The 24014-nt window shown below is 41.2% G+C and overlaps 2 protein-coding genes across 2 annotated transcripts in view; one reads left to right on the top strand and one right to left on the bottom strand.

Moving 5' to 3' along the window:
- The first annotated feature begins 28 nt into the window (after nt 1–28).
- On the top strand, nt 29–22210 carry LOC115376308 (5-hydroxytryptamine receptor 3A-like). The gene is made up of 8 exons (XM_030075795.1): nt 29–175; nt 12206–12250; nt 12464–12570; nt 13204–13373; nt 17179–17336; nt 17461–17671; nt 18678–18863; nt 21590–22210. Exons 1-8 carry the CDS (start codon nt 29–31, stop codon nt 21877–21879), a joined length of 1314 nt encoding a protein of 437 aa, XP_029931655.1. The 3' UTR covers nt 21880–22210.
- The window catches only part of cfap184 (cilia and flagella associated protein 184), a 29737-nt gene continuing 7064 nt past the window's right edge, over nt 1342–24014 (bottom strand). Inside the window, exon 4 of the mRNA XM_030076139.1 lies at nt 1342–1434. The gene's annotated coding sequence lies outside the window, so the exon portion shown is untranslated. The remainder of the gene's footprint in view (nt 1435–24014) is intronic.

Below are 24014 nucleotides of genomic sequence, written 5' to 3' on the forward strand. Positions count from 1 at the left end.
CTTCTCGTCAGCTCCATGCAATGCAATGATGGTGAATTGCTCTGAACCCAGCCCCCGCTCCCTGCTGGAGGCTCTAGCTCCAGTCTTTAAGCTGAACTCCATAAGGCCGGTGATAAACATCTCGACCCCCACAACTGTCAGCACTGACTTCATCCTGTATGGAATCCTGGGAGTGGTATGTTAAATAGATGTTCCTCACAATACATTTTATTTAATAATGGAATCTGATGGGATAGGTTATAGCCTCGGTAAACTGTATGATAAAATATGGTGAAAAAATAAAGCATAGTATGGAGAGCACTTATCTATTATTTTCATTTGGCATATATATGAATTGACAAAGATGTGCATATAATAACATACATAGAGGTATACATATTCACACTTTTTTCTTTTTGGTTTTTTAATTCACATAATCAAGGATTGCATTAAGGTCCTTTGTAAATAAAGTAAGTTGTTACTGGTTTTGAATAACTGAATAACTGATAACGTATATAATGAGAAATGCGTTTCCTAGAGTACAGACCTCTGCCAGATCAGGTATTCGCCTTACTCACTTCATCACCATGTTTGGTTAACTGATGCTGACAATTTAAACTGTCACGAGGTCAGTGTAAACCGTCCAAAATTCTAAATGTTGTCCTTTTACTTTGTTCTAGTTCTTATTTGCTTAAAAACACACTATTCAAATTTGGAAAAAAATGACATTAGATTGATTTAAACTCCATGTTCCGGGAGAAAAACAGAATATCATCAAGACAAACAAAAATGAAGGGGTTCAGAGCAAGCTGTTTGTTGAAGGCCTCACCTAAGTGGTGATACTCAGGCGGGATAGAGGAAAGATCAAGAGCCTCAGACACTAGAGCTGAGGCACCGGGGGCCAAGGCTGATTGGAGGAGTGAGAGTGGCAGAAAACAAACCATCTGACATTGGAACTGGAAGACCAATCAATATGAGGGATGTGGAGTGTTAACCAGGGCCAACACAGGACTACAGCAGTGAGGGGAGATGAGACCTTGGCGAGGTTGCCACTGTTATCCAGGGGTGTGAAGAGAGCCTCGCTGCTTATCCCAGCTTGAGTGACGAGCAGAATCAATGAAATTTGTGTCAGCGCTGGAGTCAACGAGTCTCCTGGCTCCACATGAGGCAGGCGTTGAACTGCATACAAGTGGGGGAGTTACCAGAAGAGCTGGCAGTTTTGCTTTTCAGGCCCCCCACAGTTACTGATGAGCCCCGTCAGTAGGCGAGGAAATGGCCTGCTTGGCTGCAATAAATGCACACTCCAGCCCTCAAACGGAGGTGACACTCAGATGAAGACAGGTGAGCCTGACCCAGTTGCATGGGTTCACCAGGGGAGTCAGGAGGAAAGCTGCAGAGAGGCACTTGGGATGAAGCTGAGCTGGTGGGCTGGCTCAGGGAGGTCGGTGTGGCAGGCTGCGAGAGTTGGAGAGAGAGGGACAGTTAGACTTTTCCCTACGACGATTATCTAACCAGATACACAGGAAAGTCAAGGCATCTAAATTATTTTTTTCATCCCTGGCAGCTACACTATATTACCAAAAGTATTCGCTCACCTGCCTTTACTCATACTATGAACTGAAGTGCCATCCCATTCCTAACCCATAGAGTTCAATATGATGTCGGTCCACCTTTTGCAGCTATTACAGCTTCAACTCTTCTGGGAAGACTGTCCACAAGGTTGAGGAGAGTGTTTATAGGAATTTTTGACCATTCTTCCAAAAGCGCGTTGGTGAGGTCACACACTGATGTTGGTCGAGAAGGCCTGGCTCTCAGTCTCCGCTCTAATTCATCCCAAAGGTGTTCTATCGGGTTCAGGTCAGGACTCTGTGCAGGCCAGTCAAGTTCATCCACACCAGACTCTGTCATCCATGTCTTTATGGACCTTGCTTTGTGCACTGGTGCACAGTCATGTTGGAAGAGGAAGGGGCCCGCTCCAAACTGTTCCCACAAGGTTGGGAGCATGGAATTGTCCAAAATGTTTTGGTATCCTGAAGCATTCAAAGTTCCTTTCACTGGAACTAAGGGGCCAAGCCCAGCTCCTGAAAAACAACCCCACACCATAATTCCTCCTCCACCAAATTTCACAGTCGGCACAATGCAGTCTGAAATGTACCGTTCTCCTGGCAACCTCCAAACCCAGACTCGTCCATCAGATTGCCAGATGGAAAAGCGTGATTCATCACTCCAGAGAACGCGTCTCCACTGCTCTAGAGGCCAGTGGCGGCGTGCTTTACACCATTGCATCCGACGCTTTGCATTGCACTTGGTGATGTGTGGCTTGGCTGCAGCTGCTCGGCCATGGAAACCCATTCCATGAAGCTCTCTGCGTACTGTACTTGGGCTAATCTGAAGGTCACATGAAGTTTGTAGCTCTGTAGCAATTGACTGTGCAGAAAGTCGGCAACCTCTTTGCACTATGCGCTTCAGCATCCGCTGACCCCTCTCCGTCACTTTACGTGGCCTACCACTTCGTGGCTGAGTTGCTGTTGTTCCCAAACGCTTCCATTTTGTTATAATAGAGCTGACAGTTGACTGTGGAATATTTAGGAGCGAGGAAATTTCACGACTGGATTTGTTGCACAGGTGGCATCCTATGTCAGTTCCACGCTGGAATTCACTGAGCTCCTGAGAGCGGCCCATTCTTTCACAAATGTCTTGTTTCACAGTCTGCATGCCTGAGTGCTTGATTTTATACACCTGTGGCCAGGCCAAGTGATTCGGACACCTGATTCTGATCATTTGAATGGGTGAGCGAATACTTTTGGTAATATAGTGTAGCTCAGCTTTGATGTTATCATTCATGGAGAAAAACTCCCTGCAGTGACTCGTCGTTCCACCCACACTCAGCTGATAATATACTAAACTCCACAGACTACAGACTGGAAGACCTGATGCAAAGAAAGAACCTGTGTAGCTGCTTGTACCTGGTGTCTTAAGTAATCATGGGTGTGCTTTGGGTGTACCATGCAGTAAACCAATGAGAGTGCCCTGTCCGATTCCTAGTGTTGTAGTACTCGAGATCGGTCTTGGTCTCGAGACCGGTCTCGAGACCACTTTTTGAGGGTCTCGGTCTCGTCTCGGAATCGAAGGCATTTTCACTCGGTCTTGTCTCGGTCTTGGACTGGGCGAACTCGGAATTTTTGATCAAGACCGCTCGAGACCAGTCTCTCATACTTTGATAAGAGAAAAAAGAAAAGTGCAGCTGCTGCCTTCCCGGTGTCACACAGCCTTTGCGACACCTTGTGTGACACGCCCCCTGAATACGCAGAGTGGATAAAGACGGCTGGAAAAGCGGTGCTTATGTTGGGCGTCCCCGGGAAATCGCCTGGCTGACTTTCTCTCTTGTTGCATAAGTCAGTGGCAACGAGTACAACGTCTCGGCGAGTGTGTTCTATGGCTCATGGTGGACTGGCTGACGTGCGGCAACATGCAGGAGGGGATAGACATACACTATATTACCAAAATTATTCGCTCACCTGCCTTTACTCATACTATGAACTGAAGTGCCATCCCATTCCTAACCCATAGAGTTCAATATGATGTCGGTCCACCTTTTGCAGCTATTACAGCTTCAACTCTTCTGGGAAGACTGTCCACAAGGTTGAGGGGAGTGTTTATAGGAATTTTTGACCATTCTTCCAAAAGCGCATTGGTGAGGTCACACACTGATGTTGGTCAAGAAGGCCTGGCTCTCAGTCTCCGCTCTAATTCATCCCAAAGGTGTTCTATCGGGTTCAGGTCAGGACTCTGTGCAGGCCAGTCAAGTTCATCCACACCAGACTCTGTCATCCATGTCTTTATGGACCTTGCTTTGTGCACTGGTGCACAGTCATGTTGGAAGAGGAAGGGGCCCGCTCCAAACTGTTCCCACAAGGTTGGGAGCATGGAATTGTCCAAAATGTTTTGGTATCCTGAAGCATTCAAAGTTCCTTTCACTGGAACTAAGGGGCCAAGCCCAGCTCCTGAAAAACAACCCCACACCATAATTCCTCCTCCACCAAATTTCACAGTCGGCACAATGCAGTCTGAAATGTACCGTTCTCCTGGCAACCTCCAAACCCAGACTCGTCCATCAGATTGCCAGATGGAAAAGCGTGATTCATCACTCCAGAGAACGCGTCTCCACTGCTCTAGAGGCCAGTGGCGGCGTGCTTTACACCATTGCATCCGACGCTTTGCATTGCACTTGGTGATGTGTGGCTTGGCTGCAGCTGCTCGGCCATGGAAACCCATTCCGTGAAGCTCTCTGCGTACTGTACTTGGGCTAATCTGAAGGTCACATGAAGTTTGTAGCTCTGTAGCAATTGACTGTGCAGAAAGTCGGCGACCTCTTTGCACTATGCGCTTCAGCATCCGCTGACCCCTCTCCGTCACTTTACGTGGCCTACCACTTTGTGGCTGAGTTGCTGTTGTTCCCAAACGCTTCCATTTTGTTATAATAGAGCTGACAGTTGACTGTGGAATATTTAGGAGCGAGGAAATTTCACGACTGGATTTGTTGCACAGGTGGCATCCTATGACAGTTCCACGCTGGAATTCACTGAGCTCCTGAGAGCGGCCCATTCTTTCACAAATGTCTTGTTTCACAGTCTGCATGCCTGAGTGCTTGATTTTATACACCTGTGGCCAGGCCAAGTGATTAGGACACCTGATTCTGATCATTTGAATGGGTGAGCGAATACTTTTGGTAATATAGTGTAGAATAAAAATGAGAACGGACAGGAACCAAACGGCAGTGTCAGTTTTTCATAGCTGTCACGGCTCCCGAGGTCGATACAGTAAGGGACATCATTATATGATAAGCTTGATTTCCTATATGGTTGTGTATTTAGCAGAAGATGTCAGTGCTTATGCTGATGTGGGCATATACCCTACAGCACAGTTTCTCAAATGGGGGTACGCACACCCCTGGGGGTAAGTGGAGGAACTCCAGGGGGTACGTGAGATTTTTAAAATTTATACAACAGGTAGATCCGACCAAGCAATCTGACTGGTCAATCAGAAGTTTAGAATGTGCTCAAATGAGCATGACAGCACGGCTAGCTGTGCTCAAATGAAAAATACCTCATCACTGAAAATATTACTCCGCCTATATCTTATTGCCAGAGTCTGTGTGGTTTCCATGGCAACACGGAACGTTTCACTGAAACCCGCATCAAAAACCGATGTCAACTTTGTTAGTCTGCATAATGGACCGATTTGTTGTCAATTTTGATTTCTTTGGCGACCTAAGTTTGGATAAATGGCTGGACGAGGAAGACAAGACAGAAACAGATAAAGCCAAGATATGCGAGAGTGACGAGTGACGAGCTGGATCAGGTGGAGAGGTCAGGAAATGAAGCCGGTATGGCCCAGTCAAAGTCTTGGGCTGTCAAATGTCTACAAGACTGCCTGACAAACACCGGGCAAACAGCTGATTTTTCAGGTGTAAGTAAAGAAGAGCTAAACAAGATCCTCTGTGAATTTTATGGAGCTTTATTTTCTATAATAAAGAGAATGAAATGCACAGACAGTACCCGCTGAAACAGATTCAGCACCACGGACAGTACTCGCTGATGCAGATTCAGCACCACGGACAGTACTCGCTAAGGCAGATTCAGCACCACGGACGTAATAGTACCCGCTGAGGCAGTGTCAGCACCACGGACAGTACCAGTAAGATTTTCCACGGAGATGTGCAGGCAATAACTTTGTTCTTGTTATTAATGTATTAATCATTATTCATTTGTTTAGTCTTTATGAGTAGCCTTGGCCATTGATTTAATTAATTCGTCAGTTTGTTTGCATCTGTACATTGAAATGAACATTTTAATAAATCAACACATCTGTGAAAACTGTCGTCTTTATTTCAAAGGTAAGTTCCAGTGTCGGTCTGGCGCCGACACTGGAAAGCAGTAACCTATATTTAAATATAACTGTTCATTATAAGTTCGTTGTAGATAAAGATCAGCTGTGTTGGTGAGTCGTTGTCATGGCACCTGTTAGATTATGACTGAGAAGTCAGCAGAAGTATCAGTCCATGAAAAAATGATTTTTTTCCAGCGGATATTCTAGTTACAACATGATTGAGCTAGCAAAGCAGTTTTGTGTTGCTATGTGTGGTATTTATTCAGTTTTGGGAAATCACGATATCTAGAAAACATGATAAGCCCAAGTTGGCTGGCTGACAAGGACTAGTTAACGCCAGATCTCATGTATTTCCGCTGAAACGGAGAGAATACTAGCAAAAAACTTTTATATTTTGAGAGCGAAATGGCCACAGTATGAAAACATGTTGATTATACATTTTATTTTGCTGGTAATAGTTTTATAATTGCATTATTACACTGGAAGGTGTGCTTGACCGTCATTATTGTAACTTCACACCCTCTCGTGTAATAATGCTTAAATATATGTTAAAAAAAATAGCATCCATGCAAGGTTCCTTAAAAATCATTATTTAGCCTAATAAATATTCATTAAAATATAAATGGAAGTTCATAAACGGAATTTTATAGTCAGTATTCAGTATTCAATTTCATCATCCTGAAATGAGTCAAACTATAGCTGTCAAAGCACCAAAATGCAAAATGTTCTCAAATTGCTTAAATTAAAGACCCATGTTCAAGAAACCTTGCTGATTTTTTTTTTTTCATTTAGTTCATTTAATTTAGGTCTTATTCCTTTTTCTTTTAATCTTTCTTTATGAAATAGCATATTTATCATTGCTTGTCAGGTCAATGATGGCGTACTTTTTACAAGAAGTCAAACAACAGATTTCCTTAGATTTGAGATTTGTTTCATTGTGCTGGTTAGAAAACAACAGCATTTTGTTTTTGTTGCTGTTGCATTTGTTTAAAAGCAAACTAAGTTTAAAAGAGATACCTGTCATTTTGTTCTATTGTGTTAGGATTTTTCTTTAATATATATGGTCTTGGTCTCGTCTCGGTCTCGACATCCAAATGTCTTGGTCTCGTCTCAGTCTCGACCTCCAAATGTCTTGATCTTATCTTGGTCTCGGCACTCTCTAGTCTCGGTAATGTCTTGGTCTCGGTTGGTGTGGTCTTGACTACAACACTACCGATTCCCTTTAAAAGCCATGGGCTCTTGCACCTTAGTGGATTGATATTGTTGGTGCATTTGCCACGTAAGAAGGAAAGCTTCTCTGCAGAGGAAATGGCTGTGCTCATGCTTGTGCAGCTGCAGTTTGCTTGACTGCAGGCCTTCAGTACACTGGAGCTATACCTGGTGACATCAAGCAAATCGACTGGAGCCACCACCTGGGTGGAAACAGAGGGCATAACCGTCCTTGTTTTAGCAACCTTTCTCCTGAATTTAGTGATGTCTCTGGCCTCTGCAGGTGGCTTTCTCTGATTTGCAGCCAACATTTGCAACATAACCTGCGACTGAGCACACAGTACTTGTGGCATCATGTCACATCAGTTGGAGGAGCTTTTTAAGTTCAGGTTGCCTTTTCCTCCATCAGTAGAGCATTATTCATCAGCTTGACCCTCTTCTACCCATACAGTGTGAGGAAAAACTCAGTCCTGGTACCTTTACACTGGTCACTGTGAGTGGCATCACATTCCCCAAGTGCTGTGTCGAGACCAGCCATAATACTTTTCTTTTTTTAAATAATATTTTTTGGCTGTTTCTGTTTTATTAGACAGTTGTGGGATGCCATGCAACAAAGAGTCTGGGTTGGATTGGAACCCAGGCTGCTGCAGCTTAGCCTCAGTGTTTTGTGCTATGTGCTCTATGTGGTGAGCCACCAGGGGGCCCCCAGCCATGGTACTGCTTAGGAGTAATTTTAGTGCAGATGCCTTGTAGGAGACAAGTCACATTCCATCAGTGCATGCATCCCAAGGAGACCCTGAAATGTGTCTGCAAATGCCCTGACAGTGACATTTATGTCCAGGATGGGGCCATCCCACTCCTCTGTCCATCTGCACTGCTCACTGAACGTAGGCCTTCCACGCCCAGTACACAAACGGGACGCACATGTCAGTGTCATCAGTTAGGGTACAGGTGGTGGGTGCCCCTGCTCCAGTTGTAGCTAATGAGGATGACATCAGCCTACTCTTGTTTGACAATACTGTCCATGTGGTTCACATGCAGAATCTTATCAGTGGTGACAATTGCTGGAAGGGAGATGACTGTGGATCAACAACAATCTTAGCAAAAACAGCAAAAAAAAAAAAAAAAAAAAAACCAGCTCAACCTCAGTATTTTCATATCTTATCAACTTAAATGGAATATATGGAATAAATAAAAATACACATACAGAAAAGACACACACATACATTTTTGCCCCTTTATAGTAAAACATATGGTAAACAGTGCACCCAAAGAATGAAAACCTTTCAGGTTGTTTCATTTGCTTAATTATCAGAGTTGGCCTCACATTTTAAAACTACTCAGTATTGCAAAAGAAAAAAAGAAAGAAGTAAAAACTGAAAAATTAATCATGATTATTTTGCATACTAAAGATGATTTTTCTTTCCCCTGAATCTTAATCACCCTGCAACCACTAAAAATTCTCTTGTGACCCACTGAGGGGTATTGACCCCCAGGTTGAGACACTGATTAGATAATTAACAATTCTGACTTGTTTTTAAGCCCAGCCGTGAAGCACTGCTTCATTAGTCTTTTCAGTCATGCTGGTGCATCTTAATGGGATAACTGACAGATACAGTCAGAAAATAGTTGAAATAGTTCAACCAGACGGTCTCTGCTACAAAGCTGACTCACACAGAACTGGACCATCAAAACATGTGACCAGCAGCAGCCCTTGTGTGGACATAAATTCGGTCACAATCTGCATGTTTAAAGCAACATCAGTAATGTGCAACCTGAAAATGCCACCTAAATGCTCTTTTACAATGAGTGTTTTGCCAATCTGGAATTTTACCTGGAAGCTGAAGGCGTTACAGTTACCAGGCTACAGCACCAACAGGCAGCCATATGGGCCCTGAAATACAGGCGAGGACAGGCTGGACAGGGAGCTGTGGCTGAATCATGCACAGTTTATTTATTTATTTATTTATTTGGAATTCCCATTAGCTGCCACCGAAATAGCAGCTACTCTTCCTGGGGTCCACAACAAAGAACAATAATTATCACATATTACAGATCTCCATAAAAACAGTTAACAATCCTAATAAAAACCTTTCCAAGACAAATAAAAGTCAAATAAAATCAAACATCACAACACCTCAACTTAACAATCAAGATTTGTTCAGTTCAATCCATTCACATTAGGGTTATTCATCATGTGTTTTTTTAGCAGCCTCTTAAAACTTGCCTTACTGGGTGCTCCAGTGATCATAGTTGGTAATGTATGCCATATTGTAATGGCCCTATAGATTACAGATCTGCATATTTCATTTGTTCTGGGTTTTTGTTTAACCATGTGACCCTTAGTAGCCTGCCTGGTAGAATACTTATGATAATCTCTCACATAATGTATTTGCGAGTACAGACAAACTGGTTGTTTGCTATAACAGATATTCCTAAAGAAACACATTAAATTGCATGCCAACCTCTCCTCTACTCTGAGCCAAGAGAGACTCGCATGCAATCGCTCAGTACTCTGCCTCACACCCAATGGACAGTTCAGTGCAAGCCTTGCCGCTTTATTCTGAGCACCTTGAAGCTTGGACAGATGTTTTTTGTCTGCACCCGACCATATTACTGAGCAGTAATCAAGGTGAGACAGCACTAGTGCCTGTGTCACTAGTACTCTAGAGGCTGGGGTAAAAAATGAGGAACACCTTCTGATGCATGATTTTCCACCACCCATTTTCCTGACAATACTGTCTATGTGTTTCTCCCATGTTAACCGTTCATCGAGTGTGACACCCAGCAATTTTACCTCTTGAACCTGTTCAATATTTGAACCTTTAAGTAATAGGCACAGCTGATTATCATCCTTGGTGGCATGTCTAGCAGTGAATACAATACCTTTGGTTTTTGCTACATTCAAAACAAGTCTATTTTCACATATCTAGTCAAGTAATAGTTGCAGCTCAGATTGAAGTGTGTTTTTTTAACTCAGTCAGGCTATTTGATGCAAGATAAACAGTTGAATCATCTGCAAAAAAGTGGCACTACATTTTTCCAAAGCATACAACATGTCGCTAGTAAATATTGCAAAAAGTAAAGGCCCAAGGCAGCTCCCCTGGGGGACACCACACTGTAAAGGTTTAAAAGAAGAAAAACTGCCATTAAAAACACACTCTGCATCCTGTTGGATAAATAACTGTTCATCCATTTGATTGTTGTTGGACTAAACCCATATGCAGTTAGTTTCATTAGCAATAAGCTATGGTCTACAACATCAAATGCTGCACTAAAATCAAGTAACACAGTTCCAACCATGATTTTTTTTGTCAGTAAAAGATAACCATTTGTCTACCATCTCTGTTAGTGCTGTGCATGTAGAATGGTCTGTCTTATAAGCATGCTGGGAATCAGAATGTAATTGATTAAATGAAAAATTGTACAATATCTGCTCAAGAACAACTTTTTCCATTAATTTACTCAGCACTGGAAGAAATTTACTCAGCACTGGAGTTGTTCATTCACATCTCATTTACTGTACACTGTGTGCATTGTTCTTTTTCATTTAACCAGTTGCTACTATTATTGGGCATTTATTGTCTCTCTAGACACATTTTCAATGTTCAATACAACATGCAGAAAATGAACCCAAAACAAACACATTTTCTCTCTTTATCATTTCCATATCTCAACATTCATCTTTCCAAATCCGTTTTGGCTGATATTGATCATCAGTGCACTGATACACAGGTACCATCAAGTATGACTCAGATTTGCACATAACAGCTCTACTAACTGAAAATCTATTGTGACTTTTTACACCTACACTGTTTCAAACACACTTTCCAACACAATTCAAAAATATTATACACCTTAAACATGACAAATAATAAATTAAACAAAAGGCAACAAGTGTATCAGTGTATCAACCAACTCTTTCACTGCTCGTTTTACTCTTGTACTTGAAAACCTGTACTTTTCAAATGTAACGGGTTACAGATTACTGGTTATCCTGTTGATAATATAATAAGTAATGCAACTATTTTAATTACCTCATTAAAGTCACGTAACGTATGACATTTGATTACTTTTTGATTACTTTCCTAACAAATGTTTTAAACTGGACAATAAAGCTGAAAAGTCCTAAAAATTGTTTAAACCAGTACTCAACACTGATTACTGTCAAACTTTTAATAAAAGTTCTTAAATATGACTTGATTCAAGATCCAAATGTTTTGATGTTCAAGCACAACCTCCAAAGCAAATTACGTCTGCAAGTCACAAACAACAAATCTGGCACACTGCCAGATGAATGGAGCCTGTGTAGATGTAGAGATGCTCCTGCCCTTGATGGTGTTGCACTTAAATTTGTCCCCAAAGCTTTGCCAACTCCCATGTCCACAGATCTGCCAAAAGAAGACATTACTGCATGGTGAGAAGATGCAAATCAAAAGCATTAATGTTGGATTGTACCTACAAGCTTATTACCAGGAAAATAGACAATCAGATGTAATCCCTTTAGAATCACCAACATTTTGATTAGTAGCTGTATTTTTTTTTCCTGAAAGTGTAATGGATTATTCCCCACCACTGATTATCCCTCAGGATTAGCCAACAGACTGTTGACACGCTACCAACCTGTAATACAGGCAAGACAGGATGAGACAAGGAGATATGGTTTGTCATTAGTCAATCATCCACAGTTGTGAGGAGCGGACAGCTGCTCATGTGCTTCTTACTACAGTCCCTGGAGCAAACCACAACCTTGTACTGCAACCTAGTGTTGAAAAACTGCAACAGCAAATTAATTATTTTGGTTATAAAACCAGATTACTTGTAAGAAAAATCTAAAATCAAATAATTATATTTATACAAATGTGACAATTTAAGGCATACAGTTACACACATACTGGAAATTTGTATGTTTCAGCATTGTACATTGTACAAGATCAGAAACATGTTTCTTGAGTATAATAATTTCCATAGCTGCTGTATCTGTTCTTGAAAGCCATGCTACTCTTCAGACAAGCCAAAGGGCTCTTCCGGCTGCAGGTATTAGCAGCAGAGCAGTCAAATGAAGTTAACCACAGCTGCACTCATTTACATTCTCTGTTCCAAAAGAAAGCCATCTGTTTTTTTCCAGGATGAAAAGGCCCAGCTTTTGACGACTTACATCTGGCTAAATTTTGTAAGTAGTGTATTCCATTTTACTTTACATCTCAAACCAATGATGACAAATATGTGTAAATTCAAAGATGGGAAAATTGCATTTCAAGTAAGTTTTCCCAGGGAACATCAAGTATCATATCAAGAAAGATCTTATTACAGTGTTTACCTCAGGTCTGCTCAGTGCAATAACACCAGTGTGTTCTTTTTTTTTTTTTCTTTTTTTTTTTTTTAGGTGTGGCAGAATGAGTTTGTCTCCTGGGACCCGATCCAGTGTGGCACTGACAAGATTTCTCTCCCCAGGAAGAAATTTTGGGTGCCGGATGCTGTTATCAATGAATTGTGAGTTCCACATAGTGTTTGGTACAACGTTTAAACATAAGAAAGTATATACAATACAGAACAATTTAATGCATCTGGAGAGTGCAGCCTTCCTAGCTCTTAAAAAACTCCTAACCCTAACCTTACAATCCATGACTGTAGTTCCTCTGCCAGTTAGTGCCCCCTCTGCGGTGCATTGGCATCAAGATGCTGTGCTGTGTTTCAACAGTACAAAACACAGATGTTAGCTCCACTATATAGTTATTGCCCATGAAAGCACATCATTGAATCTAAACTGCTGCTGACTTGTTGCCATTATATATGGCATATTAAGCCCCATGCATAATAGATCTCCTAACAGCCCCCATCCAGAGCTGAGGCGCTCTTGAAGGCTGTAGGAATGGCAGAATGTACGTGTTGGCAACTAACCCTGGACAGTGACCATTTGGGATTTTACATTTCTATGCCTTATTTCAATAATGCATTGGTTCAGAAGTGAACCCTGGTCCAAGCTAGAACTGCTTAACACTGAAAACCAATTTCTCCGTGAGAGATACTTAAGTTGTCTACTACTAACACAGGCATCTATTTCTGCGTGTTATTAGTGTAAAAGCAGCAAAGTTAAACAAGTCACACTCTCTGCTTGTCTTCCAGCATGTATCAAAACACAGCGCCTGATGTCCCATATGTGCATCTGTACCACAATGGTTACATGCATGATGCTTTACCTGTCAGAGTGGTCAGTTCTTGTCACCTCAACATCTACACCTTCCCCTTTGACATCCAGAACTGCACTCTTACCTTCAACTCCTACACACACACTGGTGAGGCACTTCATCGCTTTGTTTGCTTAAAAATTACGTCATTTATCGACTTTTATTGTCAGCCAGTATGAAATACATCTTCAGGTTAGGGTTGGGGTTACGGGTAGGATTCTTCTAAATCTCTGGTATTTATCTCTGGCAAAGCAACTTGCATTCCTCTGTATGTGCATAGGCTTCAGAATTTGATTGTCCGTGGGTGAATGAATGGGTTTTCCTCATTCCTTCAATATAATTTATAAAATTTGAACATTTGTTTGTACTTTTCAAATGTACTTTTTGCACGTACTTTCATTTTTACATTTTTGCATGTTTTTGTGACCTGAATATGATTGGTGTTGTTTTAAAAAGCAGACTGTGAATGGCTAAGTGGTTAGCCACCCATGATGACCTCTCAAGAAACATGGAAAAACATGTAAATATAAATGTCCAAATCTTGAGGTATCTACTTAAATCACAGGCTGACATGGATGATTATGTGGGAGAAAAAAAAAATCACCAGAGAGAAAATGAATTGGATAAAGAATTTCATATTTGCGCAAAGTTCTGTATGCAGTGTTACACTGCTTTCTCAAGTCAATTCAATTCCAAAAACCTCGAGCACAACCCGACTCTGGGTGGCAGTCATCTGCCTCAACCAGAAAGGTTGAGAGAGAGAGAGAGAGAGAGAGAGAGAGAGAGAGAGAGAGAGAGAGACAGACAGACAGACAGACAGACAGGAGCACATTGCAGGACATAGAATAATGCAAGTTCAACATAGGGCTGTATAGTAATACAGTGGTGATAATAGCAGTAACGACAATATTAATAGTGTTGCAACAACAGTCTGAGGCATATTATGGCTTTGAATTGACACAAATAATTTTTTTTTAAGTAAGCTGGCCAGTGAGGCAAATCCAACACAAATATACAGTGAACAATATCTCCACTCTATACAGTGGTAAGCAAAAGTTTGGGCATCCCTCTGAGATTTCTTGATAATTTGCTCTACCTTTATAAGAGAAGATCACAGCAACAAGATTTGTTTTCCTACAAAGATGTAGACATTTGAGTGTTTTCCAGACCGAAATTCTTAGAGTAGCATTACATAGTTTTATTATAATAAAATAAAACGTAAAAAATGTGACGTGCAAAAGTTTGGGCACCCTTTAATCGCATTCATTTCAAGACCTGTAGGGATTTATAGCTGACAGGTTGCTGCACAAAATTGCTTTGATTAGCTTGTTAGACCTTCAGTTACAAAGACAGGTGGAACCAATCATGAAAAAAACTGTTTAACATAGGTAATTGCTGGCTGTGCTTGTCCTAGGTTCTTTCTTAAAGAGTGGCAACATGGGGGCCTCTAAACAACTCTCCACTGACCTAAAAACTAAGATAATTCATTATTATTAATTAAGAGAAGGGTACAAGAAATTATCTGGAAGGTTTGGACTGTCTGTCTCCACAGTCAGAAATGTAGTGCAGAAATGGAAGGCCACAGGAACTGTCCTTGTGAAGGAAAGATGTGGTAGGCTGAAAAAAAAAAATACAGGAAAGGCACAGGTGAAGGATGGTTAGAATGGTCACAGACAAGCCACAGACCACCTTTAGAGAACTACAAGAACATCTGGCTGCTGATGGTGTAGTTGTTCATCGTTCCACAATCCAGCGTACTTTGCACCAAGAAAAGCTCATTGGAAGGGTGAAGCGCAAAATGCCTTTCCTGAGTGTTCATCACAAGAAGAGTCGCATGAGATATGCAAAAGCACATCTGGACAAGCCAGAGGCATTTTGGAAAAAAAAATACTGCGGTCAGATGAGACTAAGATAGTTATTTGGTCAGAACAAGAGGAGGTATGCATAGCGAAATAATACCACACTGAATCCCATGAGAAGAACTTACTGCCTACTGTGAAATTTGGTGGAGGGTCCATCATGTTACGGGGCTGCGTGGCTAGTACAGGTACTGGAAACCTTGTTAAAGTTGAGGGCCATATGAATTCGTCTCAGTATCAGCAGATTCTTGACAAGAATGTTCAAGAGTCGGTAACAAAGTTGAAGTTACGCCGGGGTTGGATTTTTCAGCAGGACAATGACCCTAAGCACTGTTCAAAATCCACCAAGGAATTCATGCAGAAGCACAAGTACAATGTTCTGGAATGGCCATCCCGTACCCCAGACCTTAACATCATTGAAAATGTATGGATTGATTTAAAGCAGGCTGTCCACGCATGGAAGCCAAGAAACCTGACTGAACTGGAGGCGTTTCATATGGAGGAATGGCCCAAAATACCACCTGCCAGACTTCAGGGACTTGTCTGTGGCTATAGGAGGCGTCTACAGGCTGTTACTGCAGCAAAAGGAGGCTCTACTAAATATTAATGGAATTATGTCTTTGGGGTGCCCAAATTTATGCACATGCCTATTTTTGTTTAAATGCACATAAAAATGTTTCTATTGGACCAATAAAAATGATTTTACTACTGAGATGTTTCTGTTTCCATAAGGTGTAACATATGTTAAAATGAAGTTGCTGCTTCAAAAGCTCAGCAAGTGACAAACTGATGCAGTTATTTTCCTAAGGGGTGCCCAAACTTTTGCATACCACTGTATAATATACCATAATTGTTAAAGTGCTTGGAAAATCTAAAAATCGGTTTAAATCTTATTACTATAATAATATGACATCTGAGTACCGAGAGCTTAACTATGGTGTTCCTCAGGGGTTGGTCCTTGGCCCGCTCCTATCCTCTATTTACATGCTCCCTCTGGGTGATATTATTCATAGTTATTACATCAGCTTCCATTATTATGCCGATACTCAGATCTTCATCCCCATCAAGCACAATGACCACTATGCATTGGCTAACCTTGAGGCATGTGTATGCTATTAAAGCTTAGATGTCCTAAAATTTGGCAATGCTTAATACTGGCAAAGCTGAAATGCTAGTCAGTGGAACCCCTTAAGCACCTTTTTAGTGATCTTATCCTTAATTTTGACAACTGCCTCATCCCTCAAAACTCTATAGCTAAAAAACCTTGGTGTGATTTTTGACTCTAGTCTTTAGTCACTTATATCAAAAACATTACCAAAACTTCTTTTTATCACCTCTGCAATATCACAAAATTTAGGTGTATAGTAGGTATGGCTAATTTAGAAACTAGGGCTCATACATTTGTCATGTCTCACCTTGAATACCCCACTGTTCTGTAGTCTGGTCTGCCTGCAGCTGGTATCAAAAGTCTTCAGCTGGTCCAAAATGCTGCTGCCAGAACCCTGACCAAAACAAGGAAGTTTGACCACATAACACCAGTCCTGGATTCCCCTCACCGTCCCCCAGTTCATGCCAGGGCAGATTTTGAAGTCCTCTTCTTGACTTATAAGATTCTAGATGAGCTTGCATCAGCCTAACAATCTGATTTCATCATATCCTAAACATGTTTTCCCTGTTTCAGCTGGGTTTTAGGGGGTTTGTTTTTTTCTTGCCTGCTATGAGGATTAAGGAAGGGGGTGTTTGTTGAATTTCTGTGGGCCCTTTGAGACTGTAAACTTGAACTTTCAACAGACACCATAGAGCATAAATCAAATAGCAGAATTCAAATGATCAATAATGTGTCTCTCTTTGTCTCACACAGGCTATTTAACCTATTTTAGCCCCCAACTGTTTACAGACTCCATCAGTGTCTGACACACTTTTTATGATGTTTATCTCCTGTGTATCTGTATCTCTTCATCAGCAACGTGTTTGCTCTCAATCTTGACTGCTGTCATATTTCTGAACTAATGAATATCCCTCTCTCCCTCCATCCCAAACACCCACCCACATAGTGGAAGAAATAAAGATGGTCCTGGGGATGCCGGTGGAGGGAATTTTGCAAGGCTCGAAAAACACGATGATCACCATGGGGGAGTGGGAGCTGCTGGATATCACCTATCATAAACACATGCTAGGAGGCGAAAATGGCTTCGACGAGCTTGCATTCCATGTATAATTAATGTCTGATTGGACTGAAATTGTACAGTGATAATAATACATTTTATTTGTATAGCTTATAGCAAGATATTCAAGGAAACAAATAGATAGATTTTTTTTTCCCTCCCTCAATATAGATCAGGATACGGCGCAGAGCTACCCTCTATGTTATGAACCTCATACTCCCTAGCTGCTTCCTGATCACAGTGGACCTCTTCAGCTTCCTGTTGCCTCCGCAGAGTGTGGACCGGTCCTCCTTTAAAATGACCCTCATCCTGGGCTATACTGTCTTCCTGCTCATCATGAATGACCTGCTGCCTATCACTGGAAACACCATACCTCTCATAAGTCAGTAAGACACTGTTGCAAATACACTAAATTCTACATCTATTTTTCAGGTCCCTGCGTTTCTGCTAAAGTCATTATTGGTTGCCTGTAATGTTAGCTCAATCAAGGCATTTGGGCTTGTTTTGCTGTTGTACTCAATGTTGTCTGTTACATGAAAGGTCATACATCTCAGGAATCGGCACATGGAGGTGTTGGTGTGCAATGTGAGGACAGCTAGTTGTCTTGCAATTACAAGTATAAAGTGCAAAACATCAGAAAGATCTTATTTCTAAATTTATGTCTGCAGGCTTGACTCTATAATAAAACAGCACTGCAAGCAGTCATGGATGGGGCAAGCCTTTTTAAATAATGCATTAGTGGTAATAAATAATAAATTAATGATCTGCATATCCTTCACTGGCACACATTTTTTACATAGCTTGCAGACAGGCACTATAATATTCTCACCTTTGGCATCTTGATAAAAGCCATAATGTAATTGAGTAGAGATGTTACATTTCTCTTGAACACTAAAACCTTAATTGTCCTTGCTGGCATTTCGCTGGTGTGCTGCAACCGGCCCCTGGTGATCAGATCACCTATTAGCAATCTCAACTAGCCATGATTGGAAGATAGGAAAATAGATCACCTAACCCTAGTGCTGATGGTATATAACCATCAGAGTGGGTGGCTATGCAGACACCTACAAATCTTAAATGTTGTGCAAGACTAGTAATACAAGTCTATAATAAAATGTGTTTTTAATTCAGTTTAATTTTCTGTGATTTGAAGTAGCTCTCCCTGGCCTTCCGGACTTGCTGCCTGCGTCGTGTAGCAATGATAGCAACCCCTCTCAATTTACAACATTTTTGCACCACTTCAGAGGAGTTCATATGTTTTACAATAATTACATTTACATGAAGGGTGTTCTGATTTGGTCATTTTTGGGGCAATAGCACATGCTCTTCCCTGTGGAAACTTGAGTGAATTTGCACCTTGTGCGCACCTTCTCCTTTCTCTGTTCCAGATGTATTCTTCTCTCTCTGCCTGGCTCTGATGGTGGCCAGTCTCCTGGAGACTATCCTCATCACCAACCTCCTTTGTGGTTCCGCTAACTTCTCTCCACCCCCCTACTGGGTCCAAGTACTGGTTCTTCGTGTCCTAGGCTGTCTTGTTGGCCTGCCTCCAAAGCCCAGAGAACAAAAAGAAGCAGGTATAAGACTTAGAAAATGATTACCCTGGTTGCCGGACCCCATGAATCACAGTAATTCGATGAGGTCTGGCCTTGTGTCTATTAGAGATGATTTACCAAAGTCAGTATTTATCCCATTTACAGGCAGACAGCACAGACCAATTGTAGGTTAACTTATAGTATCATCAGGCATCGCCGCAACAAAAGCAACTTTTGTCTAAAACAGAAAAAAAAAAATCGCTTGCTGTTGGTGACATCACAAATCTTCAGAACTGCTGCCATATTTGTTTACTTGTCACAGTGCACTGTGACGACATCAGGGAACTTGTTAACCTGCTAATCAGGCATATCACACAGATTCTGATCTCAGCAGGAATTGCCACATAATTAAAAAATGTAACTTCAAAACTCTTTATTAAAGGGTTAGTTCAAATCACAAGGATTTATGAGTAATGCATGGATAGATGTTACATCAGCTGTCTGTGGCATCTGGGCCAAGCAACAGTGTAAGTAAACTGGGACAGCAAACAAACTGCATTTCAAACCACAAACAAATATGCCCCTTAAAAATTTCATTATCATGAAGGTGGGAGTGAAATTTGAAATATTGCTTTTGTATTACTGTGGTGTCAGACCAGTCATGCTATTGGAAATATTCTGTTTGCTTAAGAGCTGTTGTATTCCTACGCATAAGAGCAACTGTACACCATGGACAGCTGTTTTAGGACTAAGGTACAGACGTTTACAGGATCAACATGACTTTACAAAAATGAATGATAACAGAAGTGACTAGTGACAGCCATGAAACTGCAGCAAAACTGCAATACATGCAAGCTATGGTAGACACTTTATAGGCAAAAACACATCCTAGAAAAACTGAAGAAACAACTCCTGGCACTATTTTCTACTAAATGAACCTAACACCTGGTAAATAAGACACCCTTATCCCAACTGTTTTCATTTAAAACATGTTGTGAGTCTTATAAACAGGTGCGTCCCACACACCAGTAAAATGCAGAGACAGGTTGGATCTCAATATGGGTTTATTTATAGGTCTCTGGTTTGGATCCAGTGTTGTGCCAGCAGATGGTGCTGTTGGCTAGAGCTTGTGTGTGCCATGCCACAGTGCTTTTTGTTATCTGCACCATGTCAGGAGGATATAGCCAGTAGCTACACAACTATTACAGCTTCAGTCATTTAGCTGTAGGGTACAGATAACTATCTTGCCAGTGTGTATTAGGCTAAACTCAACATGGTGAAAATGGAGGGAAAATACAAGAAAAAGTTACATAGCTGCACAAAAACGTTTTACATTGTTGACTTTACTGAATGCAAATGAAAGTCGCTACTCAGAAGAAGTTTAATGTCAGTTAGAAATTGGTTTGTCTGGCGGCAAGGCAAAAGTCTTGAGCAAAAAGTTTGAGGCCATGGCAACAGACAACAAAAAAGAGTGAATAGAGGGAGAAAATGTTTCTGATAAAGGATGTCTGTACATGAAAGCTGTTTGGAAATGAATAGCTACCCCAACATTTAAAGCCCCCCTCCAGCCATGTTCTAAGCCCCTAAAAAGCCTTGAAAAATAAACTGTTCATCAGTATTACATATTTAGAAGGGTTTTTTTCCATGTAAAAACATCTCTTTGTGCCTTAAAAGTAACTCTAAATTTTGTCCTCACTGAAAATGCACAGACCTATGAAAATGCAATCAGTGCCCTGCCTGTTTGCAAACCGGCTTGCAAGCGAAGCTTGGTACACAGGACACAGAAGTCCTGTCCTGCAAGTTATTACCATTGTGCCACATTTCATAACAAAAAAAAAAAAACTGCAAATCTCATAGTTCCACCAATACTGTTCATGAGAGACAGCCATTTCATTTTTTGGTCCTGTTGTTTTTTGAAAACAAAATATGACCAGCAGTGCAGCAGTACCACCACAGCTGGCAGAGCTGGTACTAATGATATGCAAACCGTCCCATCCCAATCTCAGATTTTAGGGAAGTGCACAGAACCCCCCCTTCAGTAGAAGATTGTGAAAGTACCTCTCTAGTGACAAACTTTGCACAGACACAAGTCAGTGTAAATTAAGGTCAGCAATTTTAGGGGACATAAACATAGGAAAAACACATTTTTGAGTGGAGGGGGACTTAAAATACACCAGTCTTTAATAGGAGGAACACTTATGTACACATGAACCCCCAAAAATAGACTGCTCTTTATACAGCAATGTGACTTATTTACAGTTTTTTTAAAGTACATACACAATGAAAAAACAGCCATGATCAAACATACAGAACACATCAAAACATTCATACTCTGAAATTCAGCTGAAATTCAGTCCTAACTCCTGATTCTTAAACACTCACCTGCAGCTCACCTGGATGTTGAATGTCTTATTTCCAGCCTTTCGCATTGCTCAGTCCATGAGGCTAACTGTCCCCACTGCCCAGTGTTGTCAGTGTTTGTCTCTGTTAATGTTTGATGTGTCCCACTCTCAATTTTCCACCAACCCTTTTCTCTCCCTTTTAAAAATGTTTTCAGTCAAATTGAGTGTTTACTCAATTTTCCACTTTTTTTTTTTTTTTTTTTTTACAGAAAGTTAATCAAAGAACACTCTTTGAACAACATTTAGATGGCTGAAACATTTCAGGACTAAATGACAAATCTAAAAGTCTGCATCTTTATACACTGTGAGTTCCCCGCAGTGCACAGCTCTCACATGTTCTGTTGTGTTTTCCTAAAAAAGCTAAAGTGACACTCAGCCCTGTAGTGGCAGAAGACAGCAAGGCTGTTGAGGAAGTTCCACAGGAGAAGGGGTCAGTGGTGGAGGACAAGGTCCTGAAGGAGCTGAGGAGGCTGGGCCAGCACCTCGAGGCCATCCGCCTCCAGGTGGACAGTCATGTGAGTGGGGGCCACGGCTCTGAGGAGTGGATCCAGGTGGGCTTTATCATCGACCGCTTGCTGTTTGGCCTCTACATCCTTTTCATATCTTTGAGCTTCATTGCCATCATCATTATCTGGGTCAACTCATACAGCAAATAGACAAGTAGCATCTTTCTGAAGGGCTTCATTTATGTAATAACTTGTCAAATGATTGTTTAGTTTCCTCGATACATTATAAGTTTTACAGACTTTAGTAAAAATCTTAATATAATCATTTATTCTGCACATTGTGCTGTTCTGTATACCATACAGTCCTATTACTCTTTATAATTGTGGATTGCCATATCATCTCCATATAGATGGAATAATTACATACAGTTTAGATTAAGCCAGGTGTTAAAGTATTTGTGTCATATGCAGCCATTGCAGAATGGAACATATATTATAGAGCATAACAGTTTTGTGTGAGAGTTTTATTTCATTCATTTTGAATCTGTACCAACTTTTTTACGGGATGCTGGTAAACTAAAAAAAAAATAAATAAATAAATAAATATTTTTTGTTTTTCTTACTGTCATCATCAGTGGCATTTTATGTGTAAAATTTGGTGGGGCACCAACTACTTCAATAATAGGTTACATAGGCATACCAGGAAAACTATAGCTCTTCCCCTTGCTTCTGATTTGTTTTTGTTTTTTTAAGATGTCATTGGTCCACATGGCTCCTAAAACACTTTCTAGAGTGGCTGGCTTCTAACAGGTATACACAAACACAGAGGGAAAGAATTAAGGAAATAATCTTACATTTAAATGATGTGATATTTGGGCCATGCGTCAAAGTGTAGAGAATGAATCAGTCACTAATAAAAGCATGTCACTAATTAAGTGAAATTGATGTCCATATATGTTCACATCCTTACACATTCTGCCCTTTAGAGCCCAAATCAAAGTGGTAGTGAAGATTTGGGCTTTGGAAGTAATGAGCATGTAGGGCCACAAACCAGCAGCAAAGACCTCAAAACCACTGAAGGCCACAACAAAGTGCACAGACTTTCGAGGGATACAGATCAATTCTATAACCACAACCTTATAACAGCAAAATTAATAGATAAGCATGGACACACTGACACTCATCACCAACTGTATCAGTCAATCCAGCACAACAGTGTGTCCAATGCATGGACCAGCACCACAAACCCAGGGTGATAAAATCTGATTTCCTTCCCCAAAGCTGGAGGCAAACTGGTCCATGACTTTGGGGATGAAGTCAGCATGGAGGACAGCATGGTCAATGTGTTGAGTCACGGCTGCAACTTTCAAGGTGGAAAAGTTTGATGATGTTAGTTTTCCCAGCAGTTTGACGTATGACAGCATCCCGTGGCTGGTGGCCACCAAGGTTCTAATTAACGATTTCAATTGTATGCTAGAGAATAAAATCCACTTTGTTCATTTTCTCGAGTTAGCTGGCGTCTCCTCCTCCTTGTGATTGTGACATTACCACTAAATTCCAAGCTAGTGTTGATTGGCTAGCTGACAGATAACCAGTCAGCTGTGACATATGGAATGACGTTGTAGTGGGGCTACAGTCTGTGAGCCCCACTTGTCATCTAATTCATGTGATCAACACATAGATGATGTACAGCTAATGACCCCACTGTGGCTGACTGCAGGACGCAGTCTGAACAGCAAGGAAGGACCAATAAAAAATCTTCACACAAATGATATGCTACTTCAGAAGATGCTATATTCATAGATAATAAATGATTTGAGGATTAATAGAATCTGTTTCAGGTGAAAACAGGTGGTAGAACAGGTGGCAAAGTGGCCAGGATGGTACCAAGAAGGTGAAGTGGTGATGGTTCAGGTAGGGTAGAGGCGCCACCTAGATGACCTTGGTGTCATTGCACTCATCTCAGCCTAAGTCGCCAATAAAAGTCAGGTTCAACTATCCAAATTGCACTGTTTGCTGAAGTGGCATAGAGCCCGTTATGATATATGTACCAGTACTGGTGCATATTTTACAGATGCAAGGTTCTCAGGATATGGTGTCATGCTTTTGGTAGCAGTTATCCACTCCTTGATGGGATCCCTGGATCTTCCCCACTTACAATAGCGTCATGAAGGGTTCTCCGTAAGTTCTTAAAGTTCAGTTCAAATGAATGCACAGTGGGACACTGGGTCATAGAAGTGTTCCTGCACCACATTTAAATAAAGAATATTGTTTAATAAAGGATAACTTCACCACTTATTATGCAAGTCCCATGCTGTTCTTGCCTTAACACTAGCTCATATTTC

The sequence above is a fragment of the Myripristis murdjan genome, chromosome 18 (genome assembly GCF_902150065.1).
Source record: "Myripristis murdjan chromosome 18, fMyrMur1.1, whole genome shotgun sequence".
Lineage (NCBI taxonomy): Eukaryota > Metazoa > Chordata > Actinopteri > Holocentriformes > Holocentridae > Myripristis > Myripristis murdjan.

Bases quoted from the DNA above. Each gene is read 5' to 3' on its own strand.
- LOC115376308 (XM_030075795.1), top strand. From the start codon at position 29: ATGGTGAATTGCTCTGAACCCAGCCCCCGCTCCCTGCTGGAGGCTCTA. The intron at 12,571-13,203 runs GTGAGTTCCACA...CTTGTCTTCCAG, and splicing joins GATGCTGTTATCAATGAATT to CATGTATCAAAACACAGCGC. The intron at 13,374-17,178 runs GTGAGGCACTTC...CCACCCACATAG, and splicing joins CAACTCCTACACACACACTG to TGGAAGAAATAAAGATGGTC.